This window comes from Crocodylus siamensis, chromosome 2, assembly GCF_052110815.1.
Source record: "Crocodylus siamensis isolate JL-2025a chromosome 2, ASM5211081v1, whole genome shotgun sequence".
In the NCBI taxonomy this organism is placed as follows: domain Eukaryota; kingdom Metazoa; phylum Chordata; order Crocodylia; family Crocodylidae; genus Crocodylus; species Crocodylus siamensis.
In genome coordinates this window covers 58,740,338-58,762,441 of record NC_143396.1, presented here as the reverse complement: position 1 = coordinate 58,762,441, position 22,104 = coordinate 58,740,338, and the positions used below count along the sequence as shown (strand labels likewise).

General features: G+C 43.1%; 1 protein-coding gene across 7 annotated transcripts in view; it reads left to right on the top strand.

Annotated features, from left to right (window-relative positions):
• The window catches only part of DLC1 (DLC1 Rho GTPase activating protein), a 409,890-nt gene that overhangs the window by 347,824 nt on the left and 39,962 nt on the right, over positions 1-22,104 (top strand). Inside the window, exon 1 of one of the 7 annotated variants that reach the window (XM_090035991.1) lies at positions 8,727-8,934. The exons of the other annotated variants lie outside the window; for them this stretch is intronic. Coding sequence (XP_089892117.1) covers positions 8,898-8,934 — 37 coding nt within the window. The 5' untranslated portion in view covers positions 8,727-8,897. Of the gene's footprint in view, positions 1-8,726; positions 8,935-22,104 lie in introns of those variants that run through there. 7 annotated transcript variants of the gene reach the window in all.

Here is a 22,104-nt window from a genome sequence, read left to right as displayed (position 1 = left end):
AATCTACAAATCTTATTTTCTTAGATTGAAAAAAAGGTTGATTTTCCAATTTTTTCATTGTTTTGAAAACAAAACAAAATGTATTGATCCAGATCATATTCCACATATTGGGTATCTAAGTAAACTCAGACACCCAAATGTAATCCACCATTCAAGTTCCTGAAATCATGAAAGGTACCTCCTTTTGTAACATACTATTATCTTACCCTTAAGATTGAGTCAGAAAAAACACAAACCTAGTAATGTTTTTGTTCAAGCTGACTTTTTTTAACTCATGTTTTTTGAGTGTATTGGAATCAGCAAAAAGAGTTCACTTATCCCCACCTGTAAAATACACGTAATTATAGATTATATGTGCAATGTAAAGCAGAAGTTTACTAGCATAAAAAATAGGTTTCATTTTGATCAACAGTCAGGATCAGAAATAAATTACACTCTCTCTCATATATACACAATCACATGTAGACAGTATTTAATATGGCATAGCATAATAATAATGAATTTCTTTCCTTGAAGTAATCTGCATCTACAATAGTTACTTAGGGAGAAAGGTTACTAGACTAGACAGCCCATCAGTTAAATTTGATAAAACAGTGTACGTTTACTATATATTTACTTTAAATATGTATCATTTTAGGTTTCTGCAGAATGAGACACAATTTTTCTTCTCAGAAAGCAAGACATATATTATCTTTAAGAAATAATAGTAAACTTTAAAAAGAAAGAAGGATGCACAATTATTTTCTGCTCTGCATCATTGATTTTCATTGAAGTTGTGTGCTTGAAAACTGACCTCGGTTGTTATTTCACTGAGACTGCTGGGGTCCTTTAGAGTGCAAAAACAGAATTTATAAAGACCTAAGACCACACCGAAGCCAGGACTATAGCCAGAGGCCTGGTAACTCCTACAAACTGAAACCAGTCTATAATCTATCATGCCGTTGCTGGGAGGATATTAATACTAGCATTTAGAATTGCAGTCATGTGTCTTACAATCCCATGTTTGTATCTACAAGTCAGATGACCAGTTACAAGTTGTGACTCCTCTGTATCACATTATTTAAAAGAGAAGTGATGGCAATAGTACAGTTAGCTATTAAGACACTCAGGCCTTAGAGGGAAAAGGGAAGACAATGGAGTCCTTAGTAGTTCTCATCCTACGAATCACTCCCTTATGTGGTTAAAACAGAAGGAGAATTCACCTATTAAAGTGAATAATTGTGCCTGTTGGGCAAGCCTTTACAATTATTTCACCATCCATCTAGACCTCTTTGATTGTATTAAGGATAGTTACATTCTCTGTGGAATATTGCTTGCTTCAGTTAGTAGGCATGACTTTAAAATCAGTACATTCATCAGGAACTAGCTATGTTTCTACCATGTGATTGCCTGCTTTTTTAATAGCTGATGAATTAAGTAGATAAAAATATTTAAAGCCTGGACCACAAAAGACTGTGGTTTTAGTGATTCCTTGAAGACAAATTAAGTGATGGCTGTTGCTAGTAAACACCCTGGCCTGGTAAACATCTAGGCCTCAGGTAGAATGAGTACCTTTCAAACCTCTTTTCCTCCTAATGCAAGGCTGATGCCTCACTTTTAAACTTTCCTAATGTATTTTTCTGAGGCTGACCAAGTAAATGTAAGTTAACATACAAACCATAGAGACAGGATGGCTCCAGGATTTGATAATGCCATGGAATCAAAGCCTTTCTCCTTCAGATTACTGGCCAAAATGATGCTTAAAGCGGTTCGTTTCTCTGGAGGCCACCAAAATCACAGACACACACTCATTAGATGGCACAAAAGGTGTATTTGCAAATAGAGTCAGAGCAGAGTCAAGAACTCAGATTACTCTGAACCCACCAAGGAATTTTGTAGGCTGTATTTATCTTTTTCCTCCTGGGCACGTGTTCAGAAACAGGAACTCTTACAGCTCACTTCTGTTTCATACAAGCATGCATGTGGTTACATCACTACATACATCGCATGTATAGTATAATTAACTACTTAAGTATGCAGGGTGGAGAGGTAAATATGCATCAGCTAATTAAGCATGCTCAGAGACTACTATGGGTCACCAAGAGTTCAAACCCCACCCCCCCTTTCATGGACACAGTCAGTTGAATTCCAGCTTCTGTAATCTGTATGAGAAAGGCTAGGGAGAAGCTGGGGGAGAGTCTGCGATTTAGTATAGGAAAAGCTGTGGCAAGGCTAGGAAAGGAACAAAGTCCTTGGCAGTGTTTCTTTCTTATTGGGTGCAAGATGCAAGCTGTGCATTTCTAACAATATTCCATTTCTAACAAGAATCTGGTTGAGATTAGTGATGATCCTCTAGCATCCATTTACTGGTCTGTGTAAAATTAGTTGGTGGCTTAAGTCCTGTAACTAGGAGACAGATGGTCCCACCACTGGCCTGGGCACTGGCAGCAGGAGCTGCAAAGACTGAACAAGGATGGAGATTGATAGTACTTTTTCCTCTGTAATGTATGATTTGTTCTTCAGAGGAAAAAATGAGAGCAGAGCTAAGCTAATAAAGTAACAGCATTATAGTTATCATCATTAATCAGTAGGGCTGTCAGTTAATCACAGTTTAACTTGCACAATTAACACAAAAACAAATTAACACGTTAATTGCACATATCGTTTTGACCAGCAGAGTGGATGAGCTCCAGACCAGCGGGAACTTGTGCGCACAACCCTGATCCTGGCCTGCCCCACACCTGCTTCAGATTCACCCACCCATGCTGAGCAGTGGCAGCAGCTAGGCAAAAACTTCTGCTTGGCACAGGGAAAAAGCAGCCCCTCTCCCTCACTGCTGCTGGGCCCTTATCACTGCAGCTGCCCAGAGCCCATGCCCAGACTGCCCTACGGCTCCTCTCTGCAGCCATCACTGCTGCTTCCAGGCCACCCAGCAAGGCCGTGGTAGCAGTGCAGAGGAGCTACAGGGCAGCCCAGGTGCAGACTCCAGGTGGCTGCAGCAAGAAGGGGCCAGTAGTGGTGAGGGGGAGAGGCTGCTTTTTCTCTGTGCTGAAGAGCAGCTTCTGCCTGGCCACTGCCACTTCTCAGCATAGGCAGATGAGTCTGGAGCAGGTGTGGGGCATCCCAAGGTCAGGGCTGTTTGCATGGCTTTCAGCTGGACAGGGTGAATCTAGAGCAGGCACGGGGTGGGTTGGGGCTGTGCGCTGTTGGTAGTGTGGGGAGGAGCCCCAGGGCGCACAGGCTCTGCACTCTTGGGTGGGAGGTGCCGACTATGATTAAAATTGTGGTTAATTGTGACTATTTTTTTAAATCTTGCATTAATTATGATTTTTTTAAATTGTCAGCCCTATTAATTAAGTTTTTTTTCCACAATGTTATGGGTGAACATGCTAAATCCTAATATAGTTTAAAACCTAATACATCACCCTGACACCTCATATATTACTAGCTCCTTGACTCCTTGTGTTTCAAAGAGCAAGCACCTCATCCTTGCTTTCAAAGGACTAAATATTCTTTCCTTAATTTCCACTCTACTTTCAGTTCCTTAGGAGTCCTTCTCCATCTCTGTATTTCTTCATTGTGCTGCATCGTCTTCCTCACACTCTGTTTCTCCCTCCTTTCATGCCATTTTGTTCTTGAAATAGGACTCTAAGTGGACGGGAAAAGAGATTTTTCTCCCTTTCTTCAAATTCCATTTTTTTAAATCCACTTATCCTAAGAATCCTTCATATCTCTGTGTGCCCCATCTTGTTGAAACTGTCTCTCCTTTGACTTGTCATTTTTTGCCTTGTCTACCTTAGATCAGACACATGATATATCTTGTAGCTAAAAAAAATGGGTAAATTTAGTGTTGTGCAAATGATCTATTTTAAATATTTCTAATGCTTTCATTACTGTAGAATCTAGTTGCCAACAAGAACAATAGTTAGACAGTAAATTACAGTTATTGCCAGTAGAGAAAAGTAGAAGGTTGGACTTGTGGTTAAAACTTAGGTCAAAGATGCAGAAGATCCTGGCTCTGATACAAGTCTGTGCAACTTTCTTCAAATCACTTAAATCTTACTTTTCTTCATTTTTACTCCTCTACAAAATGTTTATAACTATAATAATAATATTTATCACCACAACATGAGTGGTACAAGGCTTCATTCTTATATATAAACTGTTTGAGATCTTTGGATACTCTTTAAAGTGTAGAGTATTATTAAATAAGTGTTCTTAATGCTAAAGTGCAGTAAAGATATACTTTTAAGATATGGCATCAGAGATGAGTGAAAAGGTGATTTTTAGGTAGAAGCCATTCATGAACAGAAAAAATTTTATTAAGGGCCCAATGCATCTGTTGTGTAAGTGCTCACCAAAAGTCTTGCAATCAAACCTAAAATGCTTTATTGTTTATAACCCAAATTTGTGAATGGTACTTTCCCAGGTTTTTTCAACACTTTGAGTGGCACTGTTTTAAGAAATAATGTGATTTTGACCAGATTTTAGTTAAACTGGTACAGTATTTAAATTGATTTAAACCCATTTCCAGTTAATTTACAAATTACATTGATTTTATGGGTAGGAATTAAATATTACAACCAGTATTAATTAATTAGAAACAAACATGCCTCTTTGCAAGGGTATGCACCAGTTTAACTTAATTCTGTCATCAATATAAATTAAACCAGTGCAACTTGTGTGTAAACAAGCTCTAATTTTTAACAAGAGCATTCCATGCTCTTTCACAGGCAACACGAACTCAGCACTTTGTTATTCTTCATCTCACCTTCTTCAAAACCCTCATTCCAATAAAACTATTGTTCTTCCTTTTACCTTCCCTGCCATCCTGATTCCAGTTCCCCCACACTCATACAGAAAGCATTTGAGAATATGTTTGCCAGATGTGAAGGCTCTTTTCAGGCTTGCCTCCTTCATGGTCTTTTTCTTGCTTCTGCTGAAGTAGCGCTGCAGAAATTTCTGTCTTCTCTAATTCAGGTGGTCAAAGTACATTACAATGCATAATCAGCCTCTTCCAATCAGTGTCATGATGACTCTGTGTCCTGTAATTGCCCAAGAATGTAGCCAACAAAAACAGGACAAGTAGTTACAACACTACAGCCTCATTATAATGAACTACCCTGGTACTGGGAGAAAAGTTCATTAAAAGCATGTGTTTGTTATACTAATAATCAGTATGATGCACCATAATAAAATCAGTTCCAGCTGTTGGGATGGTTAAAAGTGGGGCTTGTTACAAAACAGGGGTTTTTATAATGAGGTTGTATGGTAGAGAGGTATTACCTTGCCTATTCAGCAACTGGGAATAAAATTCCCTATGGTGACTTATCAGAGGCATGTCTTGCTTGGGGCAGTGTACTTGCAATACTAAATGGAATGGACTATGTGGAAAATATTATTTCATGGGCACTAAGGTCTTTAAGGGCCCTGCATTTTATGAGCTAGAGCTGCATTTTAAACTCATAACCTGCTGCTGTACAAGAAGCATTCAAAAAATAAGGGTAAATTTGATTGAGCTAGTAGGAATTGGAATTGGGTAAGATAGGAAGAAGTAGTTGACTGAGCTGGTAATGCATGTAAAGTTAAGCTTGAAGACAGAGTGTAGCTCCATTCTCTTGTTGACTATTAAGGTAAATTAATGATCTGGAGCTGTGTAGGAGTTTCCAGAAACAACACTATAATAGCCAGCTCACCAGGGTTAGCAGCCTGCAAAAAGGGGAGATATTTATTCTTCAGGCAAATCGCTTATTTGGGCACCAGACTACATATACTTTATACCTGACAGATCACAGTGCAGAAACAACAACAAAAACTTAAAATAACAATAGTTAATATAAAATATGAGGCTGGCTTGGAATAAAATGAATCAATTGTGGTATCTGATGGTATGCAGGCATTTTCAGAATTTGAGAGAACTCTTTTACTTACATTAAGCAGCTACTGAGTGATTTGTATCTGTGTATAGTCTGTGGCAGTCATTTTGGTCTTTTAAGTGATTAGCAAGAAATGAGCACTTAATTAACAGAAACTATACAAGGGAGTAGATAGCTTAGGAAGTTGTTACTGAGACACAGAACCTTTCACTTCTGGTTATGACGACCTAGTGGCTGGTTAGCATCCATCTCAGCCATTTGGCTGACCTTAAGTGAAGTACTAATGTGTTTACCGCGCATGGCAACCTGTTTTTTTGCCCATCAAACCTTTTTTTTTTTTAACTTTTAAAACTACTTTACCTGGAGGAAAAGTGGACTGTATGTTTAAATGCAATGCCTAAGTCTGATTTATAATCCTATAACCAGGAATTAATGTGATTATTAGGCATAAGGTCTCTACAGTATCATACAAAAATTTTCTATTCTTAACATTTTCTCTATAAAGTTTTTTAATTGACCTATTAAACCAACCAGTGGTAGGATTCAGGCTTAAAGAAAGGAGGGTGAGGTACATGCCACTGCCTGCCTCTCACCCCATGGGAGGCAATGGGGCAAAGCACAACTGGAGTCCTGGGATGGCATTGTCATTGATGGGGATGGGCCAGAGAGCAGGGGCACAAACAGGGATCTGACCACTGCCACTGATATTCCTGGCAAAGTTGGGTACCCAAGCAGCACCAGCTGGAGTAAGGCAGGAGTGGACCTGAGACTGCCCAGGGCAGCTGTGGTAGTTGGTGGGTCCTTCTTTTCTGCCCTTGGGGAACACCTGGTGGGACCAGGTAGGGAGCATCAGCATGGGGGCTCCAATTGTGGGCAGTATCTAAGCTTGGCTGGGGTCAGAAGCAACAGCCTTCTTCCTGCTCACCACCTCGCATGCCCTCTGCTGGCCAAAAGGAAGAGCAGAAAGAGAGAACCTGCCTGCTGCCACTGTTGTCCCTGGTCAAGTCTGGTATCTTGCATAGCCACTTGCTGCAGTCCCTGGCAGGAGTGGCTCTGGGACTCCCTCCCCTGTCCCCATGCCTGAGATAGGGACACTGAGGAGGGTTTGCACCCTGGGGGGGTGCTGCCGAACACAAGAGGGGAATCAGTCTTACTCCAGCGACTCAAAAAACAGCTTCCACAGCTTGATCTGCACCCAGTTCTTACTCCAGCAGCAGCGTGGTGTGCATGCATCAGACTGCTGCTGCTGCAACAGCAACACCGTGGGGCTGTTTCTACTGCCAGGGCACAGACTCTGCCAGGCAGACAGAACCATGCTGGCACCCTACTAAGATGGCACCCCGGGGCTGGTGCCCTGCCTCCCTCCCTCCTTCCCTAAGTTAAATCAACCTATTAAATCGACCATGGGTAGATCCTGGCTTGAGTGCGGTACATTATAGGTTTGCCCTTTCTATGTCTACTCTCTGCCCACTCCACGCTCCCACCCACCCCTTTCGCTCCTGCACCACTGGAGCCCCTTGGATCCACCTCTGAAAACAGTCATGGTGCTGATAATACATACAAGACATGCATATGATATGCAGAAGCTGAAAGAGCACTCTCCTTTGCAGTAACATTTTTTTTTGGGGGGGGGGGGAAATTATTCAGAGCCCTGCAGGTTGAGTCTTCTAACAGAGAAGAAGAGTTTATTCCACTACACTTAGCTGTCACTGCAAGTCAGTAAATAAAGATCAAAGCAATTAAACCAGTATTGACTGTTCTGACCTCCCCCTGTTTGAAAGCTGTCAGCAGAGAAAATGCCTTGCAGGCCCACCTAATGCGACACGTGCTCTGATTAATATTTCAAAATTTCAAATGTCTTAGAAGTTACAGCTAACAAAAATGCAAAGGCAGGAATATAACCGATGACTCATTTGGCTTGAAGTCATAGCCTCTGGAGATTAACAGCTGCCCTCCGCGGCTTGCAAGGGTGAGAGTGTTATTAGCGAACTTGTCTTTCCCTGACTGGCTAAGGGAGAGGTGTGGCTCCCACTTGTCAGATCAGTGTTGGCAAAGCCGTGTGCTCCAGGTTGGGTCAAAATGAGGCAAAAAAAAGAGAAATGTTTGACTCGTGAATCAGATGCAGGCTACCCTGAGCAGCTGCAGTGTACAAGCCCTTCACTGCAGCTCATGATCTTGCCACCACCGATAGGAACCGGGTTGAGGATCTGTTCCAAATTTCCTCAGGGCTTTGAAAGCGGATCTCACGGGGGGCACTGCAGAAACGCAGGCGGTGTTGGAGGGGAAAAAACAAGCAGAAATAGGACCAGGCTGCAAATGCCCGGTGGGAATTAGGTATTACCCTGCTGTCCCCAACACCCCTGCGAAACTTTCCTGGTGTTGTGATCTAGGGCTCACGCTGGTCTTGGCAGGGAAGAAGGGGGAGACTGGCACAGTCAGTGCCGGAGTAAGTGGGGGGCGAGCGGGGCGACTGCGCCGGGTGCCGAAGCGAAGGGGTCCGACAGGCGCTGCCCAGCCGGGGCCGCAGCCACGAGTGGCTCGTGTGGGCGCGGGGGAAGGACGGCTCCCGCCGCTGCGTGCACGGGCATGGGGGGCGCACGGCCCGCATCTGCGCGGGGCGAGGGTGGCCTGCCGCGATTCGCAGCCGGGATGCTGCGGCCGTTCACATCCACACCTGCTTGGCCGGGTGGGCCCAGAGATGTCCCACAGGGGCAGTTAGATCTTCCGGGCTGGCTGAAGATTTGCTCTGAGGTATTGCTGACGGCCCCCAAACCAAACCCCGAGGCAAACAGCCGCTCCCCCCCGCTCCTGTCCGGCGGGCCAGGGGGAGGGGCGGGGAGGCGGGGCCGGGGCTGGGGCCGGGCTCGTGGCACTGAGGCGCTCTCCAAGTGGCGGCGGAGGCGCCCGCAGCCCGTGCGCACGATGGCCCCGGGCAGCCGGTGGAGGAGCCGAGGGCGCGGCGCGCAGGAGCGGAGCTGAGCCGAGCCGAGCCGAGCCGAGCCGAGCCGCGTCAGGTCCGCGGAGCCCCTCGTTTCCCGCCCCATGTGCAGGGAGCGGCCGGAGACCATGATCCTGACACGTAAGTCCCGCTCCGCGCCGGGCCCCTGCGGGCGCTTCCCCGCGCTCCGCGCCGGGGCAGAGCCGCCCGGCCGGCTCGGGACAGCGACCGTGCCCGGGACGGCGAAGGGGGCAGCGGGCAGAGCCCGGGCAGGGGCGTCTCCCCGCTCCCTTTGAAGTCCCCGGTCATTATCCGGCCGCCTGGTGCCCGGCCGGCGGCGACGCCTGGCGCCTTTCATCCCCGGCGAGGAGCAGGCGTCTCCCGCCGCGAGCAAACAACCCCCCGCCGCCCCGCGCGAACCGCGGCCCCGGCCTTTGTGCTGAGCCCCGGGCCCACAATAGCCTCTCCCTCCGGCTAATGAACCCCCAGCCCCGCCACTGACAGGCGCGTTCGCCGGAGGGGGGCTAACCTGCCTCTTCCCTCCAGCCCTTTGCCTGCGATTAACCGAGACGGGGGAGCCGAGCCGCGGGGCCTCCCCCGGCCTGGGGCTTGCCCTAGGAGGCTGCCTGGTCCGGGGAGTATCCGAGCCCGAGACTGGCCCGGGAGGGAGGGTCCTTGCCCCGTGGCAGAGTCGCGCAGACTTGCCGACTGAGTCCTGCTCGGCAGAATGTGGAGCTTGACTGCTAGGCTTTGTCCAGCTAAATTTGGAGCAGGTTTGGCCTTGACATAGATTAACAAATAAAAGAAAAACCCAATAAAATAAACCCCCTTCTCTTTCCCCTCTATTCTTTTTTTAATAAGTGCTTCTCTTTTTTCCTTTAACCAAGAAGCCAGGATTTCTCAGGGCAGGAGCTTTGATTGGACCGACTATGTAGCTGGGATAAAGTTGCACAGGCTTTCCAATGTAAGATGTTCTTGGGGGGGGTGGGAAGGGGGTGTTACATAGGTCCCTCGCTGGCAGAAGGCTCTGTTTCTCCCCTGAGGCAGCACTATGTTTTAAAAAGCTGGTTCCTGTGCAGGCAGAAGATAACTTTATCTTGGCTGTTGATTTACAGATTTTTTTTAACCTAAGTGCCACCTATTTGAATGCTCTCTGATCAGGAAATTCCCATCAGGGATGATACTGCCAGTCAAGTTACCCTTTTTTTTTTTTTTTTTTTAATGCTGTTTGCCATAAACTGGAGGGAAGATAATAGATAGCCAAGCAGACTGCAGAGCAATCACTGAATGTAAATCTATCAGCAACTGGACATTTGACTCATTCAGCATCCATCTGGCCAGCAGACTATTGCTGATCCAGAGCATAGGTGCCTCCATTAATTCCTCCAGATTGTCTTACTTACCATGTAGCCTTTCAGGTCGCAGCAGATGCTTTCAGTATCCTATGAGTTACCTGATCTGCATTTCCAAGAGATTCCCACCCCTCTGCTCCCCAGATGACAGATTAAAGTTATCAGGCTGTTTAGCAGACAGACTTGGAATTTATTTCAAGATTCATGATTAGGAGCCGTAGATACAGTTCAGGGTTTGAAATACATTTTATGCAAACAGTGTGTTGCTGATGATCTATCAAGATTCCTTTTCCACCAGTTTAGTATGAGCCAGTGCACCTAGAGAGTTGCACCGTGTAACTTCTAGGATTTGTCCAGACCTTTTTTTTTTTTTGTCTTGATGGAATACAGCAAGATTTCTTTGCTCAGATCTTTACCACTGGAAAATACAAATATGCTGTTTTGATGGTTTATACACAGAGAGAGCTCTCATTTTCCTGGAGTTCTACTGGCTGCCCTTAATACCGCTTTTCTAAAGAGAAGTTAAAATGTGGAAGGTGATCATTTTTGTTTTACCTAAACTGCAAAGGTCATATTGCTAACTTTTAGAATATGCGGGAATATAGTTGAACTATATTCTATACAGTAGCAAAGAACCCAGGTTGTGGCTGGATATACTCCTGGCTTGGGTCAGTCATTAAAGCCAGTTCTCTCATCTGCTCCCGTGGGACAACAGAAAAAGTAATACAAATAAGAGTTGTAAGGGATATACTTGTAGACCATGTATTCCAGCCCTGTTTTGGGAAGCCCATAATAGTCATCACTGGTAGGACTGTGAGGGGTGAGGAAAGTTACTGGAAGAAAGTTGGGCTTTTATTTTACATTTCCTTTCAAGAAGGTATTTTCCATGTTGTAAGTAGGTTTAGGTATGGTCTTTATAGGATATAAAAAAAAAATTTAAAGGTGGAGTTTGTGTAATATAAACCTTTCTTGATCAAAAGTCCAAATTATCTAAAAACTGAGTTGCTTGGGGCCCAATCCTGATTCTGTTGAAATCAGTTGGAGTTTGATATTGACCCCAGTAGGAACAGAATTAGGCTCTTTGCCTGCTTTAAAGAAAAAAAAAGAGGAGGAAAAGAGCTTCTGTACTGAACAGGATGGTCCTTTACTGTAAACAATAGTTTCTCATGCTTAACTATCTTTCCTAGCAACAGGAAGAAGGAAATGAGGCTATGCAAAGGGACCCTGACAGGCTCCAGACAATGCTAGACCCACCCTAGCATTCACGCTGTACAACCAGAGAACTTAGAGAAATAAAAATAACTTCAGATGTTTCCCCTTCCTTCCTCTACATGTTACAGAATATAACCAAATCAAACGATTCACTGTTTTAGTATTCTGAGATTGCACAGTGGAAAAGGGGTAATGTTACCTGAACTCATTTAAACATCTCAGTGATGTTTCCTTACAATTGCAACTGAAAGGGTCAGTTTTCCTTCATTATTTTTCTTGATTTCTGTGATTAAGGAAAATGCTGTATAGCAAAGCTGAAAGATACAAGTAAGAAATCTGAGGTATTTCTGGAATTGCTTCTTCAAGGAAAGAAAAGGAAAGAAAAAATTGTTAGCATTGAGATGAGCTGCAGAGTTCTGTAAACTTTCGGTCTGTGAAGTGACTGTGACTGTCAAACCAACTAATCCTAGTAATTTTAGCAATTCCAAGCATATTTCTTACTTGTCTCTATGTTTTACCAGGCTGAGGTACGCTGTAAATAATTGTGTGTGGTGCAGGATGTCAGGATTGCCTTGTTTATTTTTTACTGCAAGGCTGATGAATGTAGAGGAATGTGAAGGCTGTTGCTTTTTCAGCAGAGACTGCATGTGTTTGTGGAGTGGGTTATGTTATTGAAGATAGGGATGGAATTACAAGTCTTAAATTCTTCTTTCCTCCTCCAGTGAATACCATGTTTCCAGTAAAAATGCTTCTGTGTCTAGACTAAGGTGCTATGATGCATCTTTGGGGGTGAGAGAAAAATCACAGTTTGGGTTCCTTCACTGATAAGGAGGGGAGGCAGCATGGCCCAATCAATAGGGAAGGCCTGGAGCTTTAAATTTGGGTTCTTTTCCTCGTTGTTCTCACTGAGAACCTCATTGTGCTGTGATTGTTCATGGTGGGCACATCTACTCATCCTCCTACATAGCCATTGTGATGCGCTGCGTCGCCATATGATGCATACGATGTGGTGATCACATGAGTCTACACACGATTGGCAGCTACTTTGCTGTAACAGCATGCTCTCTGTTTTAGCGCTCTGCTACAGCAAAGTAGCAGCGAAAGCTAACCATGTGCTGCATGCATGGCACGGTACAGGCAGTTACTGCACCATGCATGGCTCCATAACAACATCACCATAAGGCAACATGTAGATGTGCCCATTGAGTAGTACCTTATTCTGGGATAGTCTTCTGGAAGCCAGTGGAACTACTTGTGACATAAATTACTGTTCAGCAATAATCAAGAGTAGTAGAAGCAGGTCCTATACGACCTTGAGTCAATGCAGTTTCTGTTTCTCTATCTGAAAACCAAAAATAATGTTATACATCTCTCTGAAGCAATCTTAACACCTGTAGATTAAAAAAGCTGCATAAGTGCTAAACATTATAACTTTATTACTAGTGTTGCTTCTTTCAAGTGATATTTCATCTTCAACAGGCAGTTGTGTTTCTCTTGAGAATGATTGTGCCTGGTAAGACTGGATTATAAAAGTTGATCTCAGCCTGTCTTGCAATGCAAGCTAGAGAGACTATCCACAGGTGGTGAAGAGGAAGAGGTTTCAAAATTTCTTGGAAGCGCAGTTTCAATAGACTTTCTATTAAAAAAAAAAAAAAAAAATTTTTCACCAAAATGTGTTACATGTTTTGAAAATCACTCTCCAAACTCAGGCTATATGCAGAAGTAAATACATGCATACACATGCACGCATAGAGAAAAGAGCATATATAGAAGAGGTGAGTTGGGAGTCTATATAAGCTCATGTCCAGTGGACATCTCTTCCAGTAGACTCCCTCCAGAACTGCTTCATGGCAATTACTTCAGCCTAAGGATTACAAAATGCCCCACACGTGGTAAATCTTTGCTTTGTGGGGAAATGGCCCTTGGATCTAATGTTATAGATCCACTAACTGCCTTGTCTCCATCTCATCTCATCATGCATGCTAAGAAGCAAGGAGCCCTGCAAACCAGAGCCTACAGTGTATGAAGTTCTGTTTTTCAGACTTGCCAAATTCTGCCTGCTCCATGCAGCAAAACTGTAATGACTGCACTGCCATCAGGCCATTCTGTGCCCTTACGTAGGCTTGGCCTTTAGTTCTGTAATATTAAGCAAAGTATTTTCAAGTGGGCTTAGTCGTTTGGTTCCTTTGAAATATGGTGCTATAATTCTATCTGTAACATATATGTGAAATTTCTGTTATTTCCTAAATACTTGCTTCAAGAAAATCCAACTCTTGCACTCTTCAACGTGCCCAGGCGACAGTCTGGAAATTACCTTAAAAAGTTGTGAATCAGCTTTTGTGAGAGAAGCTGTCTTCCAGCAACTGCTCCAGAGAATGTATCGGCATGGTAATTTGACTGCCATATCTGAAGGATTTTTATCTCAACAATAAATGCCTGTATTTTATCTTAAACTTTAAAACAATATAAGTTTATTTTTAGTCTTCAGACAAAAGCGTGGAGCCTGCTTTAACATTTGTTTTGTTAGACAAGTGGCCTCTTAAAAGAATAATTATCCTGGGAAGCAATCCAAACAAATATATATATAACTAAATCATGTTAAATGAATACCTAAAGAAGGAAGCTGCATTTTGGGTGATGGGGGTGGTGGCAACAAAAAGTAATTCAAAATCCTGAAACCCAAAATACTTTTGATTTGGAATCCAGACTTCTCAAAGGTCTAGTATTTCACTGGATGTTTATTATTCTGGAGGGGTCTCCCAATCTCACAGCACCACCAAGCCAAGAGAGGTACTATCTAATATTCTTTGGCTTAAGCAGGCATGACCAACCTATATCACAGGTGCCACAAGTGGCGCAGACAGTCTGTGTGTGGCACATGGCAGATTGGGGAAGGGACAGGCAGCACAGTGGAAGATAGAGCATAAATCAGAAAGCAAACCAGCAAATTGAGGAGGGAGCACAGGGAAGGAAACAAAAAGCAGTGTAGCAGATCAGGCAGGGAGCACAGGGTTGGGAGCAGAAAGGAGACCAGGCAGGGGAAGGCAATCAGTGGTATTTGGGGAGGGTGCAGGGCTAATTTGTGATACACCTACCAGAAAAGTTGGCCCCCACTGGCTTAGAGGAGCAAGAACTGAGCTGGGAGTCGCAGGAAGTGACAATCTGTTTTTCTTCCACTGATAACAGTTCTTTATATCATCCTGTCCTATTATTCACCAGGCCCAGTAAAAGTTTGTGTCTACATTTTTTCTCAGTATAGATTTTTATATTTAGGTCACTTGAGGGTTTCTTCCCTTTTTTTCCCTTGTCTCCACCTCCACTTTTTTCCCCTTCCACCTTTCTTTAAAACATCATGGAAAGCAGAATGTTGGTACAAAAGAAAATAGTTCATTACAAACAAGGCAGAGCAGCCAACTTTTAAAAAGATATGTTGTACATTACATTACAATGTAGTCCAACTTGCTTTCTCGATCTCTTGGTATGGAAGGAAAAGATGTATGCTATTCATGTGCTCAGCATACTTATATGACTAAACAACGTTTTTTGGCTTGCATCATACTTTATGTGGAGAAACTGGATGTGTGTTTAGTGTCCGAAGAAGAGTAAATAGGTTTCTCCAAATTCTTCAAAACGCAGGTTTATGTTGAATTAAGGATTAGGCAGGAGACAGATTCACACTTGTAGTCTTTGTGTTAGTCTTCATGAACAGATATATTTTGTACAGGTGACTGGTTTGCACTGATCACTGCTGGTATTTTGAAACCAACCACTGAATTTTTCCTCCACTCCCTACCTGTAAAAAGGAAAACAGCTACAAGTTTGCCCCATTAACAAATATTAAAGTAATATGACTGCCTTGGGCAATGCCACATTTATTATTTTTATCTAGATATAGGGGACTAGTCCAAAGCACTAAGGGCTCAACTGTCCCTAGTCACGTACAGAATCTTTGGGAGGTAGGGCTGAGAGCACAGGGAGCCTGGTACCCCTTATCAGGGGTCAGGTTTGGTGATAGTCTTGGTGGTAAGCCTAAGGATTCTCTGAGCCTAAGGGTTATTCTTTCTTCCTTTTGAATGGCTTTAGGAGCAAGAGCTATTGTCACAGTTTTAATTCCAAATTGCCCAGCCGAACCAATGCCCTGCTGGAAACCAAGTGTAACTCCAGGATGTTGCCCTGAAACTTGTATTTGGGGCAGGATGTTATTCTGTGCTCCCGCCAGGTGAGGTATTTAGGCACCACTTGTACATCAAGTGGCCACACCAGCCATGTCCAGTGCATATCCTAGTAAGGGTTGTCCACATACTCTGTGGAAGGTCGAAGCCCACTTGTTGCATTATTGGATCACAAGCAAGGTGTTTATTTGGGAAAATGTTTTCTGCATAAGGGAAAGGGATTATTGGGCAGGATTATTCCAAGTTAATATCACTGCTGGCACTAGTTTCCCTGACAAGGACTTTAGCCCTGATGTCTTTTCCATCCACCAGCTGTGATATCCTACTCCCTATGAAAAAAATCTGTCTCGTCTATTCCTCTGGAGTCGTCATACCTGAATCAAGGAGTTCCAGTAATAACAGTTCTTTATATCGGTTCCAGTTTCATTCATGGCAGTTTCTAAATAGGTCAGCTTAAAAGAGTAGTTGGACTAAAAGCAACCATGGCATGGGTTCAGATTTTAAAGAAAACGTTTTATGGGACTAAGGGATAGGTGAGAATTCTGAAATAAATGTGTGTGTTGAATAATTCCTGGAGAGCTGTGTTATCTGGTTCTTTTATAATCCACATCCTTTTCGAGTAGGGCCTGCTCCCAAGATCTTTTGAAGTGAATAGAAAGACTCCAATTGACTTCAGTGAGCGTGGGCTCTTGGACCTAAATGAAGTATTTTAAAGCCATTTAAACCAAAATCCGTTTCTCTCACTTACCCAGTGCTTCCAAATAAATGTACCTTGAAACACTCTTGAAATTATTTTATATACTGAGGCTTGTAGAAAGTAGAGTGGTAATACAAGGCAATCAAATTGTGACACTTGAGATCATATTATACAGTTTATGTTGCTTGCTAAAATTATCAATATACACTAACAGCTATTAATGTATTTTGACTGTATTTTGTTGAAGAAATAAAATGGAAGCACTAAACAGAGCATTTGTGAACCTGGGAGCTCAGTCCTACTCCTCTTCAAATTTAGCTTAAAGGAGTAAACAAATATTAAAGCCTAACTAATGAAAGTGAGCTTCTTCTGGCTCTTCCTCTAAAATGGTGAATTCTGGTGTCTTTATAAAAGGTCTATTTAAAAATGGTACTCAGGCTTTCTAGCTCTCATGCTGATATTTTTTTCTGAAAGCCTGTGAGTCTAATGCCTTTTCCTTTAGTTCTATTTTCTTCATCTTCTCTTCCCACAGCAAATTCCACACATAACTCTACTTCTTCTCCAAATGAGCTGTGGTTTATACATAACATCAACAACATAGCTATACTGTTTTCCTGCATGGCTCCATAAATTGGAAGTTCTCTTCCACGTTTGATACCAAGCCAGTCAAACACAAGCACAAATTTTCTTTTGTTGCTTTCCTATAATCAGAAAGTGTTTGAATAGTTTTTTTCCCCTTTCTAGAGTTTTTATTATTAGAAAGCAGTTTGTTTGTTCAAAAACTGGGCCATTGCTAATTTTGGGAAGGGCAGGAAGGAGGTGCCACACACAGCTTCTTTCAAAGAGTTTACACTTCTTCCAAAATGATTTGGCAAGAATGGAGCAAAAAGCAAAGAAATCTGTATGGGCATCTGTATTATTTTGGCATGACTACTGAAGCATCCAGGACTAAATGGGAACACACCCTAAATGAATGTAGATCAGGATAGATTGAAGCCTACTGACATTTGAGAGTAGATCAAAAATAGTCCATTTCTGCGAAGTGTAGCATGTTTTGAAAGTGTAGCGAGAAAAGGGAACTCTCAGGATAGAAAGTTTAGTTTTGCTTCAGACCCCATGATTGGGCACCAGTGCCAAATTAATTATGGTTTAATTCAGTTAACTGGCTCAGTAGAATTAACCAGGGATTATTTTTGCTCAGAATTATCCTTAGATGACTTTAGCCCATGATGATTAAAAAAGGCATAAGTAAGACACATCCACATTGAAAAGAAACAAAGTGTCAAGTTGTCTAAACATCTAGAATTTAAAACTTTATTACTGTAATAATAAGAATAAATTCACATCTGCTTTTGGGCAAGAACTGTTATCAGGACTTTGAGAGCATTCATGAATATTTTTACCAAAATGTAGTAGTTGTATTAGAAGAATTAGCTTAAATTATTATGTACAATTTGGTCCATCTTCTCTGTCCTGCTGATGCTTGTTAGAAGTAAAAAAAATGGTGTTGCTTCCTTGAAAGGTGGGCAGCACTCTGTCCATAATAATGCCAGAAGGGTAGCTAATTGTGTAGTCTTGAGAACTGAGAATATGAAAGGAAATGGGTGGGTGATTGAGGTCTGAAAGATCATTAAAATTAAAGTCACCTTAAGTGGCAGAGTGGTCTGATCAATGCTGACCTGGATCTGATCTAGATCAACAATGTTATTTCATACCATTTGAGAGAATATGATTCAAATATACAGAAAAAAGTTTGCTTCCCAAATTGCACAGAAGGTGCTGAGCTCAATCCACAAGATGGAACTTTTCCAAATTCTGAGCTAGAGTAAGTGGTTTGCAAGGTGTTCTTGAATAGTTCAAGATGCTGCTTTGGAATTGCCAGAGATTTTTTCCAAAACACTGCCGAAAATTTAAGAGGACAGACATTTTACCAGGAGAACAGTAGGGAAAGCATTCTGGCTGTGCTACACTTATGCAATATAAATTCAGTAGTTTATACAATGTTTGTTACTGTAATGATAATGCAAGTTCTAGATGATAGTCAGTCACATCACTAGCAATCATTTTATGAGCAAATCATTTTGGGCTTCTGTTCATTTAGTGAGAGAAATCTCTTCTGCTAGCTAACTGTTGGAAAATAGTTTCTTCCATATTTAGCAGAATGGCTTTTGAGCAGGAAAGTTTATCTAAACTAGGACTGTGAATCTAAACTAAGACACCGTCTTTAAGGCAAGAAAAGAATGGTTATTTTTTCAAAGGCTCTTGTAAAAATGTGAGTTGTAGCTTTGTTTTAAAAAGCCATTTCTCCCTTGAACCAACGTCATAATGAGATTTGATGGTTTTAGAGAGTAAAGATTCTGTCCAGCCTCAGAGCCTCTCTGTAAAAGCAACCACCATGACACAGCCAAAAAACATGGTAAGCAGTGGTGTTTGGAAGAGGTAATGTAACTTTGCTTGATTGTTTGTATTATGGTTAGCACTTAGCTAAAGATGTAATTGATGTGTGTCTGTGTACAGATGGATGGGGATTATAAGGTGTCACTTGGGGCTTCAGAGTACCATGCTGAAACCTTTGCCAGAAATGTATGGATTCGTGGCAATTAGAAAATGGAGAGGGGGCAAGGGGTGAGTATAAAGCAATGCTGAAAATCATTGTTGAATGAATGATGTGTGACTTAAGGATCCTTGTCTTTGTGCATTGGTGCTGTGGTCTATCAACTTCAGGAATCAAGATACTGCAAAACTAAACAAAATGAAGGGAGGGTTAGGAATTCCTATTTTTACTTACTGGTTTGGAGGAGGATTGGGACATCTTAACATCCCAGGAAATGTGTAAGTATGGTCAAATGGTTCCCAGCTATGCACAAAAGGCGCTTATAACCTTAATTTAAGCATGTAGGGATGCTTTGTGAAACAGACTAACAAATAAAGTCGCTTCCAATACAAATTTCCTGTTTCCTCCTTAATACATTTGCCTGTTACTTGCTGATACAAGTCCCAAGAATAAAGACTTCATTGTACTTCTGTTGTATTTTTAGTTTCTAGTGAATTTCTTGCATATAAAGAAATTTTAAAGAAAAATATTTAATGATTTTTCACACCAGACCCACCCCTTGCTTGAAGAAAGTAGCATGAGGCAGATGTCTGAAAAGCCATAGATAAGCTGATATATCTTACTGTAATTGGGTATTCTCCTGTGGAGGAAAAAATACAAGGTTTAATTGATGTGGTCATTCGAATCCATTATTAAGAGGTGACATCTAGCTTTGGAAAGGAAGTGGCATATGTATGGGATACTGTTAGTTTAGGAAGTATAGCCATCTGTCAGATTGTATATCAATATCAATCTTTAATTATTTAACAAAATTCTTCATGGGATTATTAATTGTGTACTCACATGGTGAAAACTGGTTTATGGTCTCAAATGAACCTACACAGTGGGTATGTCTATGCAAGGCACTACGTTGGTGCGAAGCAACGTAGCTCACTGCTATGGCGATGTAGTGTTTGCTTGCTGCTACTGCACAGTAGCAACAAGGTGCTGCACAGTAGCTCATTGCTGTTGTGCAGTAGAATCGGAAATGACCCATGCACGCCAGGACCACGTAGTACCAACTGTGCAGTGGGGCACACCTGTAGATGCACCCAGTTCATTGTAAAGTGGTTTACAATCACTTGGATTTACAATCACCCTTTCTTCCTGGTGTCCCCAATGATGTCCTTTTTCAAATACAGGTAGCCCCTACCATTCATATAGTTATCTCAGAAATCAATTGATTCCTGGGGTTACAAAAAAAGGTGAAAAAAAATGGTAAGGTGAAAATGCTAAAGTAAGACCCAACCCTTCCGCCCTCCCAGCATGTCTCTTTCCCTTCAGAAGCAACCTCTGTGTAATGGCAGCCTTGAAAGTCATCTTTCTTTTCTCCCTGTGTTTTCAGACCTGCACTGAGCCAGCCCTCCAGTCACTTAGACAGGCACTTGCACCTTATCCCTCTTAGGCTGGGATCCTTAGAGCCTAAGAAGTGATGGTTCTGAACTGGAAGGGAGGACAAGGATGGGCTTGAGGTTCTTCCAACCTAAAACAAATGCTCTGGCTGTTGCACCCAGCTTTTCACTAAAATCTTTTATTTTCAGAAAAAGATTTCAATTAACTTGTGGCCCGTTCCTTTGTGGTCTTTCCATAGTTCCAGCTATCTGACTTATCCTCTGTCTCTCTCATTTACTATGACAATGGTCTGTTGTAGCCACGTTGATCTAAGTCCATAGGGAGACAAGGTTATTTTGTTAAATCTGAAATCTTTTATTAGACCAACTCAAAAAAAAACAATTTTTCCAACTATTTATGTAAAGAAGCTTTCTGGCACAAACACCCTTCATCAGGCTGAGGAAGTATCTACAGATGGTCTGTGCTCTTCCTGGATGAAGTGGTAAAATAGCCAGAAGCCAGTAAGTATGCAACAAAGCCAGTCAGTTAAAATGTAAATTGAGGTGGTCAGTAGGTGAGAGACAGATGGGGGGTGGGAAATGAATGTAGGTGTAATCAAAGGATGGGAGACAGGATGGTGCGGGGAGAGGCAATGAGAATTGTCTTACTATAACACATTTTGCAGGGGAATGCAGCTGATCTGCAGGCGGCTTCTTATGTCATCTGTTCAGTACAAACCACTCTGGGTACTTATACAGCGGGATACAGGGGCAAAGGCTAGTATTTAGACCTGTTTGAAAAAAAAATCATATTATAAATTGCTTTTCATATTCCAGCTGGTAGATGGAGTGTGGTTGAGATGAGCACAGATAGCTCCTAAACTACCTTCTGTTCCTCTGACCCTGGGCTGGTTGTAATAAAACGGTCCCAGATACTGCTTAGGACAGTCAAAGAGCAGATCCCTATTATGTGACCTGTTTTGTCATCCAAGGATCTACTGGAGCAGTAGCTAGCCTGACTGCAAGTAGCAAATTTACTCAGGATTAGTAACAGTGCCATAGCACTTGTGTAAGCACCTAACAGAGAGCAAAATCTGTTCCAGGTCAGCCATCCATCTAGGAGGAGGGGAGATAACGCCCTGCCTCCCGGAGCTGCCTGCTGCTGGGGTGGGCTCTGCCATAGAAGGCTAGGTGGGGACTATGTTGCCCTGCCCTGGCAGCAGGGAGCTCCCAGCCCCCACTCCACCATCATGACTGGGGGGCTGGGAGGCCCTTATCTCCCAGCCTGAGCTCTGCACTCTGCCCTGGCATCAAGGAGCTTCCAGCTCCCACTCTTCAATCACAGAGCAGGAGCTGGAAACAAGCTCCCCACTCTGCGATCACAACTAGTTGCAGATTAGGGCCCAGGAGCTCTCTGCATGGGGATAGTTCCCCGCCCAACCTAGAACTGGCTGGGACCTGCCCCTGACCAGAACAGTTCCCAGCCAGCCCCAGGCTACGCGGGGAAGCACGTGCAGCCTGGAAGTGGCTGGGGACTGTTGTGTTTCGAGCAGTCCCCAGCTAGCTTCAGGCTGCACATGCAGACCTTCCTGTGCAGCCCAGGAGCTGTCTGGGAGCTGCCTAAGGCAGGGGCAGGTTCTAGCTCTGTATTCTGATTTGGGTGACTGAGGCATGGGCCTTGGAAAGAGCTGCAGGGGTAGGGTAGGTCCCAGGCCCCTGCCCCGATATGCCAGTGAGGCAGCTAGCAGACACCTAGCTACTAGCTGCCCCACTGATGGGTCGGGGCATGGAACTGGTACCTGCCCCTCCCCTCCATCTCTTTCCAAGCCCTGTGTCCCTGATCAGAAGACAGAACCAGGAGCTCCTTGCTGCCAGGGCAGGGTGACATTGTACCCAACCCAGCAGCAGGCAGCTCCCCAGGGCCAGGAGATAGTTGTCTCCTGGCCTAGTACTT